Source organism: Octodon degus, unplaced genomic scaffold (assembly GCF_000260255.1).
Source record: "Octodon degus isolate 3935 unplaced genomic scaffold, OctDeg1.0 scaffold00064, whole genome shotgun sequence".
Classification (NCBI taxonomy): domain Eukaryota; kingdom Metazoa; phylum Chordata; class Mammalia; order Rodentia; family Octodontidae; genus Octodon; species Octodon degus.
The window spans coordinates 7,302,381-7,313,456 of NW_004524640.1; the positions used below are offsets into that span (position 1 = coordinate 7,302,381).

An 11,076-nucleotide genomic window follows, 5' to 3' on the forward strand; every position below is an offset into this window, starting at 1 on the left:
TTTTGGCTGAACCGGGGATTGAACTCAGGCCCTTGCACCTGCCAGGCAAGCACTTATTCTAATGAGCCATCTCCCCGGCCCCCTAAAAGTATAATTTTCAATTAAAAAAAAAAAAAAAGATGGAAATCACAAGCAATCCCTGCTCTGGAATTAAAAAGACAGAGAAGTAGAAGTCCCGAGGTAAATGGGGAGGTGGGGGCTTTAAGACTGTTGGGGTTTTCAGGTGCCAGGGCTTAAAGGGGGTGTCACAGGCACCAGGACAACTTCTGCATTTGTTGGCAGAACAGCACGTAGCCCTCACTGGGTGCCACCTAATTTCCACCAACAGGAGCAAGACACCAGGGAGATGGGAAGGTGTTGTAGTCATTACTGAATATTCCGCCTCCACAAGACAAGGTCAGAGTGCTCAGGAAGAGACAAGGAGGGACCACACACCTTTTAGCACTGTCTCCTGGGATTTCACAGAAAGGGAGGGTTTTAGGGCAGCTTGCACATTTTTTAAAACAAAGTAATAATAGACATGCATATGCATACCTTTATGTTTTGTCATTTCTAGTGTGTAATTCCTGGAAGTTTGTTACATAACCTTCGTCTTTATCACTTACCTGTTAAATAAAAATAATTGTACATTTAAGAAATTCACAGGGCTGGCAAGATAGCTCAGTGAACTAAGCACCTGTCTAGGCAAGTGCAGGGACCTGGGTTTGATCCCTGGCACTATGTGCCAGGCTGGCCCCACCCGCTGGCACTGAGCCAGCAACTGAGTCTGAGTGTGGTGGTGCCTGTAATTCCAACAGTGAGGAGGCTGAAGACAGGAGGATCACGATGAGTCCAAGATGCGTAGCGAGACCCTGTACCAAACATTAAAAATTAAAAACAATTCATAGGGGCCGGCCAAATAGCTCAGTGGATTAAAGCACCAGCAAGCATGGGCAGGGGCCAGGGATTCAATCCCCAGGCCTGCCGTGCTAGTACCGCCCCCAGGACGCACTGAGATGGCAATGGAGATTGGGCCTGGTGGCATGTGCCTGTAATCCCAGCTCTTGGGAGGCTGTGAACAGGCGGATCACTATGTGTCCGATCTAGTAGTGAGTCTGATCTAGTAGTGAGACCCTGAACACCTGTAGACCCTTCCCTAAAAATAAAAAAACTCACAACTCAGGATAGCATCTTCTCGTAACCTCTGCCTTCTCAGAGGTCTCTGTAAGCCTCTTGTGAGTCCCCATCTATAAAGAGTTGCTTTTAAATATGTATGCACACACAATTGAAGCCCTACTGTGTACCTTGGTACTGCACCTTGGACTTTTTAAAGTTAATGACACCCTTTGCAATATTTTCCCCCAAATAAACAAAAAGCACTAAACCAAGCAAACAACACTTTCAGCATATAGTAATAGGGTAGCATTATGTAGGGAGCTGCGTGTAGCCGTGTAGCCGTGCCCTAGGATGGCGCCGGTTTCCGCCTTCCACCCTCTCAGGGGGTGAGCGCTCCTGGTAATCAACAACTCTATAAAAGGCCAAGGCTTGGGCTAATGCATTGCTTCCGCGTACCTGAACCAATGGATGGTACACACGTGGCGCCCCATGATTGGAAGCCCTGAGACTTATAAGCTAAGAGCAGGGGCCTCGGGGAGAGGGAAGAGAAATGTAACAGGGCAATAAAAGCTGCGCAGACACAACCAGTGGTCGCGTCTTCCTTGCTGGCAAGGCCGCGCGCGATAGCATTATAACCAGAATACAGCGTGCCAACATGGAAACAGGCTGTATTTCCCAAGCAGTAAACATAGGAAGACTACACTTGGGATTCCTATAAAACTACAGAGGAAGCTAGGCACCCAGCGCTAAGGAGGCTAAGGCGAGAGGGTCACAAGTTGAAGGCCATCCTAGGCAACTTGGCAGTACTTTGTCTCAAGAAGAGCTGGGAATATAGCTCGGGTGGAGCACCGCTGGGTTCAAGCCCTAGCACCGCACACACACACACACACACACACAAACACACACAAAACCGACAAGGAAGCAAACTGGTTATTGGTCTCTGTTGTGGTTGCTATAACCCCTAAACCTCAGCACTTTGCTTTTATTTTTATGTACAGTGGAGGAGGAACAGGGCTTTAAAATAGTAATCTGTCTGCTCCTTGTCTCAGGTGACAGTGTGGTCAAGTGCTTAGCGCTTATTTTTCTCTTTAAGTTGTTAGAAGTTATTTGATATGCCCTATCACATGTGCCGACGTGCCCTAACGTACATGCTGGCTCCTACTTCATGCAAGACTCTAGACCTGTGTAAAACACAAGAGCGAAAGCATCTCCGTGGAGACGAAGTAAATACGTAGTACGTATCACTGAAGAAATTCAGAAGAGAAATCTGGTATGGAAGGAGAGTGAAGTCATTGTATTTGTGGAACAGAAGTCTGTCTTGTGTTGAGGAAAACTTCAGGCTTTAATAAGCGTAGGAGAGCTTCTCCTTGGTCAAGTTACTTTTCTCTTGTCACTGAGACAAAGTATCTGACACCCAGAAGGAGAGAAGTTTACTTAGCTCAGTTAGTGGAGGTTTCACTCCATAATCAGCTGGCTCCCTAGCAGGGTGGCATGTCACAGGGGTGGAGCTCAAGGCATCAGAGGACAGCAAAAGCAGCAAGAATGAAGCGGGAAAGAGCGAGCCTCTTTTCCTCCCTTATACTGTAAGCAGGCCACCTGCCCTAGGGCCAGGGCTGGCACTCACACCACCCCCTTGTTCTCTTCTTGCACAGGACAAAGAACAGACCCTGGCTTCCTGCTCACTGAGTAGCTTAGTTAAACTAAACTTCTCAAACGGACACAATGGGGCCTGGAGAGATAGCTCAGTAGAATAAATGCTTGCCTTGCAAGCATGGGGTCCTGAGTTCAATCCCTGGTACTGCAAAAAGAAAACAAACCATGTCATCAAACTGACACAATGTATCAACCATCACATCAAAGAAAAATCTCCAAACCCTGTCCCTGAAATCATTTCTCCTGACCCCCAGTCCTAGACTTGCTGATGTATTTATATATAGAGAGAGAGACAAACGGAGACTAGCTGTTTTAAGGAATTTTGATACATGGACAGTCTCTTCCCCCACATGAGGTAGCCTTTTTATGAAGGGAGGAAAAAGGGTTGGCAGGGTTGGTTTCTTCCCAGGCCTCGCACTTGCGGAGGGTTGCTCTGAGTGATGTGGCTTCCCTCTGAGCAGGTGTGCCTGCACGTCCTGGTCTGGAACCCAGGGCCTCACATGCGCTGAGCCTGTGCTTCTACCACTGAGCCACACGCTCAGCCCCGGGCCTCCTCTTGGTAGGACCCCACTCTAAGGGCCTCATCATAATTGCTTTTTAAAGGTCCTATCTCCAAATAAAGTTGCATTCCAGGGTGCTGGGGAGTTTGGGCTTCAACACTTCAGGGCACAAACTGACCCACAACATAGAGGGAAAAGGTAGCCACTGTCCTGCCAAAGGTGACACCCAGCAGGAAGCTGGATTCCAGGGCAAGGCCCTGTTTTCACAACAGGAGCACCAGGAACACTAGGACTTACTTAGTGAATGTCACTGATGGGCATTAGAGATCGTCAAGGAGCGAGCCAGAAAATGAAATGCTGTGTACAAATACTGCCGTGGAGAGATTTCTAGCATTCATGATTTTAAATGTTTTGTTTGAAATAAATGACAAGTGGGTCTAAAGCCTCAATGAGTAACTCAAAAAAACATGTTTGTATGAAATTAATAATTTCCAAGAAGAGGTCATGATAAGGAATAACATTAGCAGTGTTCTACAAATTCATTGGCAGAAGGTGAAGATAGTAAGTGCCTTATGTCCTCATCATGATGGGGTAAAGCACACTTTGATAGGAAGTCAGGCATTGTCGTGGTTTGGGGCTTCTTCAAAGGAAACAATATAGTACAGGACACATTTTTTTTTTAAATTTTATTTATTTATTTATTTATTTATTTATTTATTTATTTATTTATTGTGTGTGCGGCCAGCTCAGCCCACCAGGGGGGCGGGCTGGCTGGCATGTGGTGCTGGGGGATCGAACCGCAGTCCCTGTGCTTTGCCAAGCCTGTTCCAAGTAGGTGCTTTAGACCACTGAGCCATCTCTCCAGCCCCCAGGACACATTTTATAATAGTGTTTTATAATGAATCAGCCAAGCATCATATATAAGAAGTGCAAGAAATCTGTCCACACACATAACTCTAAAGACTCCAGCTGAGAGCCTCTTAATATCCTGCATGAGGCCAGCTGAAAACTGAGCTCACAACAATGCCTCCCACGAGTCCAGCTGGAGGCCTAGAGCCCACAACAAAGTCTCATGCAGGCTGGCTTCATGGATCTGTGCTGGAAAGGCCCAAAGGTCAGTGGTGGAAGCTGGGAAGTCTGTGCCAGTGGGATGAAGGATCTGTGCTAGCAGGCTGAGGGATCTGATCTGGAGGTAGGAAGCGATGCTCAAGTTAAGCACCAGAACTCCCCCAAAGTACCACAGCCATCCTCAGCTCCTACAGTGATGAGGACAGCCGAGTTCCCATCAGGAGAGCCAATGTGACAGGCTTCTCCATGAGGCTGAGCAGTGCACCAGGTTCCCCTCCAGAGCCAGGAAGTGATGCTCAAGATGAGGACCAGGGGCTGGGGAGATAGCTCAGTAGGATAAGCGCTTGCCTGGCAAGCTCAAGGGCCTGAGTTCAATCCCCGGTTCCGCAAAAAAAAAAAAAGATGAGGACCAGAGCTCCCCCAAAGCTCACTGGGAAAGCCAGCATGACAAGGTCCTCCAGCAGAGCAGCCCAAGAGAACCAGCAGCTTTCAGCAGCTCCAACTGCTTCTCCAAACAGCATCCCTAATGGCATTCCAGCAGCTTCTCCTGTTCTGCCTTTATGCTGCTGGCAACAACCTTCAGGCGGGCCTCCTGCACCCAGCACCATGCTAGTTTAATTCAGCTGGGTGTAAGAAGTTGCCCGCCAGTTAGAAATTCACCACAGGCATCATTCCCCCAAAATAGAAGGAGCAGGTAACAGGATCTCTGAAGTCCTTTATTGCCTAATATTCTAGTAATTTTGTTGTTAGAATTAGTTTTCTATCTGCAGAAAATTCCCCATCATCAACAAATTAGTTTACTAGAAGGAATCAGCTTTCTAACAAAGAGTATAAATTTGAACACACTGCTCCGGTATTTTACAATACAAAAGTAAACTACCCAGATTAGACAGCTTTGTTTCTATAGCTGTGAAATTTTTCTCCCACATAGTATTGCCGTGGTAAAAATAGTCAGTAATAACTTTTATGAGACTGCCAAAACCAAGAGGCTTTTTAGCATTTTTTTGAAAATAGGTATTTATTATAAAAATTACACAAAGTGACTTTTTATTACAAATCATAGTGGAAGTTTTTAAATAGTTTGCTTCTTCCCCGCAAAAAAGTATGTTCTGCCTTTTACAGCCTTGAGGCAGTATAAGAATTTTGATGGTACAGAGAACAACTCAGAAACATTCCATGAAGCCCTGTTAAAATGTACAAAGATATGGTAGAAACCACAGTAACTACAGTACATTTTTTAGTCAAACTTTTTTTTTTCCCTCTCTCTTTTTGGCCAGCTCAGCCCACCCTGAGGGTGGGGCTGGTGCAGCACGTGGTGCCTGAGATCGAACCTTGGTCCCCTGCACCTGCCTAAGCTTGCCTAAGCAGGCACTTTAGACTGCTGAGCTATCTCGCCGGCCCCAGTCAAACTTTTTGGACAAGGTTTATAAAAGTAAGAATTATAGAGTAGTAAATGGATATCTGCCCTGAATTTTTCAAAGCAAAAACAGTTCATTTTGTATTTTCTCATTTTGCTTTATCTTCCCCAAAACACTTTCAAAAGCAGAAGATAAGATTGCTCCAGGTATGTGAAACTTCTGTACTCTTCTTTGTACTTTGAAAAAACCCTAAAAAGCAGCATCAGTTAAGTAGTGGTTACCTCACACATGTATGTGTCCCAGCCACAAGGACCCCAGCTAGTGAGGGGAACTGGCTCACAAGCCAGTGCTCTCTCAGTCAGCAGCAGGGATGCAGCCCAGGGCATCAGGGTCTTCTTGTGGGGAAACAAGGATATCAGACTGAGAGCGCTCCTTACAGATTCCAAACTGGTCCTGACTAAAAGTAGGTCAGGCCCAGCATCCCGGATGACGGTCTCCTCATCCCTTCAAAACACAGCACACAGGCCTGAATGACAGGAAAGCTGTCATTGCAAACCATTCTAGGTTAATGCTAACACCACTGCTTTCGCCGACAGGATGATGAAGTATGAATTTTTCAAAGGTTGTTAACAGCACTATACATTAAAGCTAGAGATCAATTTATTTCCTAGAAATGAAACATGATCCATGCCACCTAATGCAGCTTAAACTCTATTGTAGAGACCCTGAAAGGAAAAAACAAAAACAACAAGCCTTTCATTTGAAACATAAATTATCTATATAAACATTCTACCATCTATGTAGAACTGACCTACTGTCAAACAACAGAAGTGATTTATCCACTTAAAGAATTAGTGCTTAAAGCAACAAAAGGCAAAATCAAAAGATCCCATTGAATTCTACACTCAAAATAAGTTGGCAAGTTTAATGTGTATTTTACCACAATTAAAAATTTTAAATATTGGAACATAGGTACTTTGTTGATTTAAAAAAAAAATGTCAACTAAGTAGTTAGATTACTTATATAAGAAAGTTACTTCTCTTTTCATATTCTGACATTCAAGGGCTTGAGATCAATCCCTCTGTATGCAAACGGAAAGGCAAATATCCAATAGAATACTTTTTTTTTTTTTTTTTTGGTGGTACCAGGGATCGAACTCAGCACCTTGCCCTTGCCAGACAAGCACTTATACCCCTGAGCTATCTCCCCAGCCCTCAATATAATGCTTAAATACCTTTCCCTCCCCAAGTGTGGACAAAGCCAGGGGAAGGACTTGTTCAAGAACTTCAAGAAACACCAAGGGGAGAACCACTGCTTTCCACTTTTAAATTTTTGGTGTATTAATGGAATACATCAATTACATATTTATAAACCCAAAGATAATTTCTTCAGTAGTTGGAATAAGGAAGAGCCCCCCTACCACCGACTTTTTGGTTGCCTTTGTCCTTCACTGACTTAGACTCACCCTCATTGCCTAGTGTACCCTCACCTTCTATGAACAAAGACACCACAATATCATGCCAGCCTGACCTGTCGGGACTGCACCACACACCGCTGAAGCCACCTGGGCATGAACTCCAGAGCCAAGATTCCGCGCCCAAGCCTGCACCCCTCTACAGAAGCAGGGGAGTCCTCTCTCCTGCAGGCTGCTCCTTCCGGAAGAGGTCTTTGATCTGAGTTAATCTGCCATAGAGCCTTTCTCTCAGTGGAGGGATGTGGTAGCTGGGATCCAGAATGTTCGTTATTCGGCGCTCTCTCTCTTGCTTCCACAGCTTGTAAGGGTGAGGTGGGAAAGGCGGTCTCCCCCTTTCTCTCCGTATCTGTAACGTGATTCCGCTTACAGCCAGCATAGCCCATACCGCCAGGATGACAAAGTCTAAAAACACAGCAGAGAAGGGTCATTTCAACTTGTGCATTCTAAAACCTAACATACACAATCAAAGAACAAGAAAGCTGCACTTTTTTTTTTTTTTTTTTTTTTGTATTTTAGGGAAGGGTCTACAGGGTGTTCAGGGTCTCAATACTAGACCAGACTTGTAGTGATATGCCTGTTTATAGACTCCACCAAGAGCTGGGTTTATAGGTGCGTGCCACCACACCCAGTCTCAATTGCCATCTCAGCCTGCCCTGATGATGGGGCCAGCATGGCAGGTCCAGAGATTGAACCCCCGGCCCCTGCGCCTGCTTGCAGATGCTTTAATCTGCTGATCTGCTGAGCTATTTGGCTGGCCCTGCAGTTTTATTTTTGAAACTAAAAATTTTCTATTCCAGGTGTCCAGATGTCCAAGCCAATCATTAAAGCCCCGATCGTCTGGATCCTTGGCATCGCAGCACTAGGTGACCAACCTGTGCCCAGCGGCAGTTGTTGGGGGCTGGAGGAAGAACGTGGTGATTATAGCCACATTGGTGTGCTGTGGGACACCAGAGCCTGCCAAGCTCACTTCCTCCCCAGCCCAGTCTCTGAGGGACCCAACCTCACTCACATGCAGAAAACCTACCTGGGGATGCATGAGCAAGTTCCACAGATTGTCCTCAATTTCTAATGCATTCTTACTTGTACTCAAAAATCCCAAGGCACATGGATCTCAAGGTCTCCATCATCATCCTCTTACCCAAAGAAAACACTTGGCCCTAAACAGCTCAGGGATCCCAGTTGTGTCTACTCAGGGCATTCTCAATACTGAAACATGCTTTCACACTCTTCAGATCTTAACATTTCTTTTTTTTTTTTAATATTTATTTATTTATTTATTTAGTGTGTGTGTGGCCAGCTCAGCCCACCAGGGGGCGGGGCTGGCTGGCATGTGGTGCTGGGGATTGAACCGCGGTCCCTGTGCTTTGCTTAGCTTAGCTTGTTCTAAGTAGGTGCTTTAGACCACTGAGCCATCTCACCAGCCCCAGATCTTAACATTTCTGAAGTCAACATAACTTACTGACTTCATGAACATTTAGTATAGTGGTCATTTTATTCCCCTCTAAAAAGTCAAAGGAAAATCTGTAACGGATAAAATTTTACAACAGAGGAAACAAGACACTAATTGAAAAATCACTTTCACTTTCAAGTACCAAATGTCCCGCTTCCTTAAAGAAGAGAAACAAGACTCATCTGATTCTAAAGGACTTAAAATTTAAATCAGGGGCTCATTCGCCTCCCTCGCCCTTCGCCCAACCCTGGAATATTAAGCATCTTCACTGTCCTCTAGTTTTTTCCCCTTTGAGAATCAACTAGTAAACCAAGGCAATCCAGGCTTAGCAATTTCTTAGCCAAAATCACTTAATAGCTGTTTAGCATGTTATTATGTGTCTCTTCCTTTCTAAGTCACCCCAGCTCCCTTTTTCTTTCTTTTCTTTTTTTTTAAGTGCTCTTGTTAGCATGCAAAGGTCAATACTCCTATTTAAGCATTACCTGGTTTTTGAATGTAAGAGTCTTACCGTTAGTTTGAGAAGGCACACTTGTGAAAGCTCTGCGGAAATCTGGGTTGAGTGCTCTCCTGAGAACGTTCAGAGTGATGTAAGAAAGGCTTGTGTACATGTAACTGTCAACAGCCAAAACCACCGAGTAGGAGCCGACCACGCCGCAGGTCAGGATGTTCAGCTGCAGGAGAAGAGCAAGGCTGAAACAGGACACCGAACGAACGTGGCCTCCACTGCAGGGGATCACTTCAGATCCCAAAGGACACGGGAAGAGGGGCCGTGCTTTAGAGCTGACACAGATAAACTAAAACCTTCCACCTTCACATGCACCGGGAGTTCTTAAGACGAGTTTATCTGCTTACTGTAAAATTCTATACCACATAAGGATGTTTCAGGGAATGATAGAAGATATGAGGGTCCCACAAGGTTATAGACAGTATCCAGTAATGCCATAGCCCCCTTTGTTTGTATAAGAACACTGTGATGTTTGCATATGCTGTTGATGCAATTCTTGGAAAGTAGTCCTGTTGCTAGGCAATGCGTGACTGTACTGTACAACAGAACATCACCTTGGGGGCTGGGGAGATGGCTCAGTAGAATAAGTGCTTGCCTGGCAAGCGCAAGGGCCTGAGTTCAATCCCTGGTTCCGCCAAAAAACAACAAAACAAAACAAAACAAAACATCACCTTGGGGCTGGAGAGATGGCTCAGTGGTCTAAAGCACCTACTTAGAACAAGCTTAGCAAAAGCATCAGAGACCGCGGTTCAATCCCCCAGCACCACATGCCAGCCAGCCGCGCCCCCTGGTGGGCTGAGCTGGCCTCTCTCTCTCTCTCTCTCAAATAAATAAATAAATAAATAAAAATTTAAAACATCACCTTGCCTATAAAACAACTTCACCACTAAGAGCTCATTATAGGAAGACCCATGCTGGATACAGCTGAAGCGAATGCTCCCTGGGATCAGTGCGCTGGACTTGAGACTGCCTTCTGCGCTCGCCCTGCTGAACTCTGTTGCCAGGCAACACTTTGTTTTGGGAAGGGGACACTGGGAGAGAATCTTCTGGACAACTTCCTTTCCCTTCACATAGCGACAAAATTATGGAGAAGCAGTCACCCAATGCAGTTAGCCCTACAACCCTCTCTAGTGAATAAAACATGCAAATTGATGCCCACATTGAGGGATCGGCTGAAGGTCCAGGACAACAGAATGAATAAACCTAACTTTTCATGAAACACTTACGATTCTCAGGCAGCCCAAGAAAACTACTGGAATGAAGAGAGTGATACAAGAGAAAGTCACCCAAAACACACCATCATCCCGAAAAACCTTTAGGTTTCCTGAAAAAGCAAAGAGAAGAGTAAGCAACAGGTTTATCAAGTTAAATTTCATTTCCTCAATACCTGAACACAGATATATACTGCAAGTTGAAAGTAACAACTAGGAAACATGTTGGCAACTACAAATACACTGCTTTTTTTAAATTTGTGTCAATACAATCCCCTTTGAAGGGTGTATTCTGAAAGGTCGAGGGGTGGCAGGCCATGCAGATGAAGGCCCTGCACCTAGCAGCAGGATCAAGAGTCTCAGCTCTTCCATTCGCTAGCTTCAAGACCCCAGGCCTCAGCTCCCTAGCCGAGAAATGGAGAAGACTGCATGTATGGTCTCCCAGCTCTAAGCCATCCACCTAGTCCACAGTATCTGTGATTTCCTGTTTTTATACTGAGGAAACAACAAAACACCCACAAGTGAAAAGATTCAAAGTTAAGCTGAGAACCCAACATACGCGGCAGTATCGCCTTAACAGATTGTCACAATCAACCCATACCCTGCCAGGCTGCTCCACACAGGCCGTAAACATCTGGTCCTGCCAGAGGCTCTTTCTACAGCCCAACTGCAACACGCAGCACACCTTAGGGTGCCCAGAACCAATATATAAGAGCTCCTCTTTTAAAATTGTCTTTAAAAAAATAAAAAATAATTAAAAA

The 11,076-nt window shown here is 45.3% G+C and overlaps 1 protein-coding gene across 1 annotated transcript in view; it reads right to left on the minus strand.

Annotated features, from left to right (window-relative positions):
- Window positions 1–5,661: 5,661 nt before the first annotated feature.
- Tm7sf3 (transmembrane 7 superfamily member 3) overlaps window positions 5,662–11,076 on the minus strand; it is a 45,268-nt gene continuing 39,853 nt past the window's right edge. Inside the window, exons 10-12 of the mRNA XM_004634665.2 lie at window positions 10,331–10,428; window positions 9,108–9,270; window positions 5,662–7,551 (exon numbers count right to left, since the gene is read on the minus strand). Coding sequence (XP_004634722.1) covers window positions 7,289–7,551; window positions 9,108–9,270; window positions 10,331–10,428 — 524 coding nt within the window. The 3' untranslated portion in view covers window positions 5,662–7,288. The remainder of the gene's footprint in view (window positions 7,552–9,107; window positions 9,271–10,330; window positions 10,429–11,076) is intronic.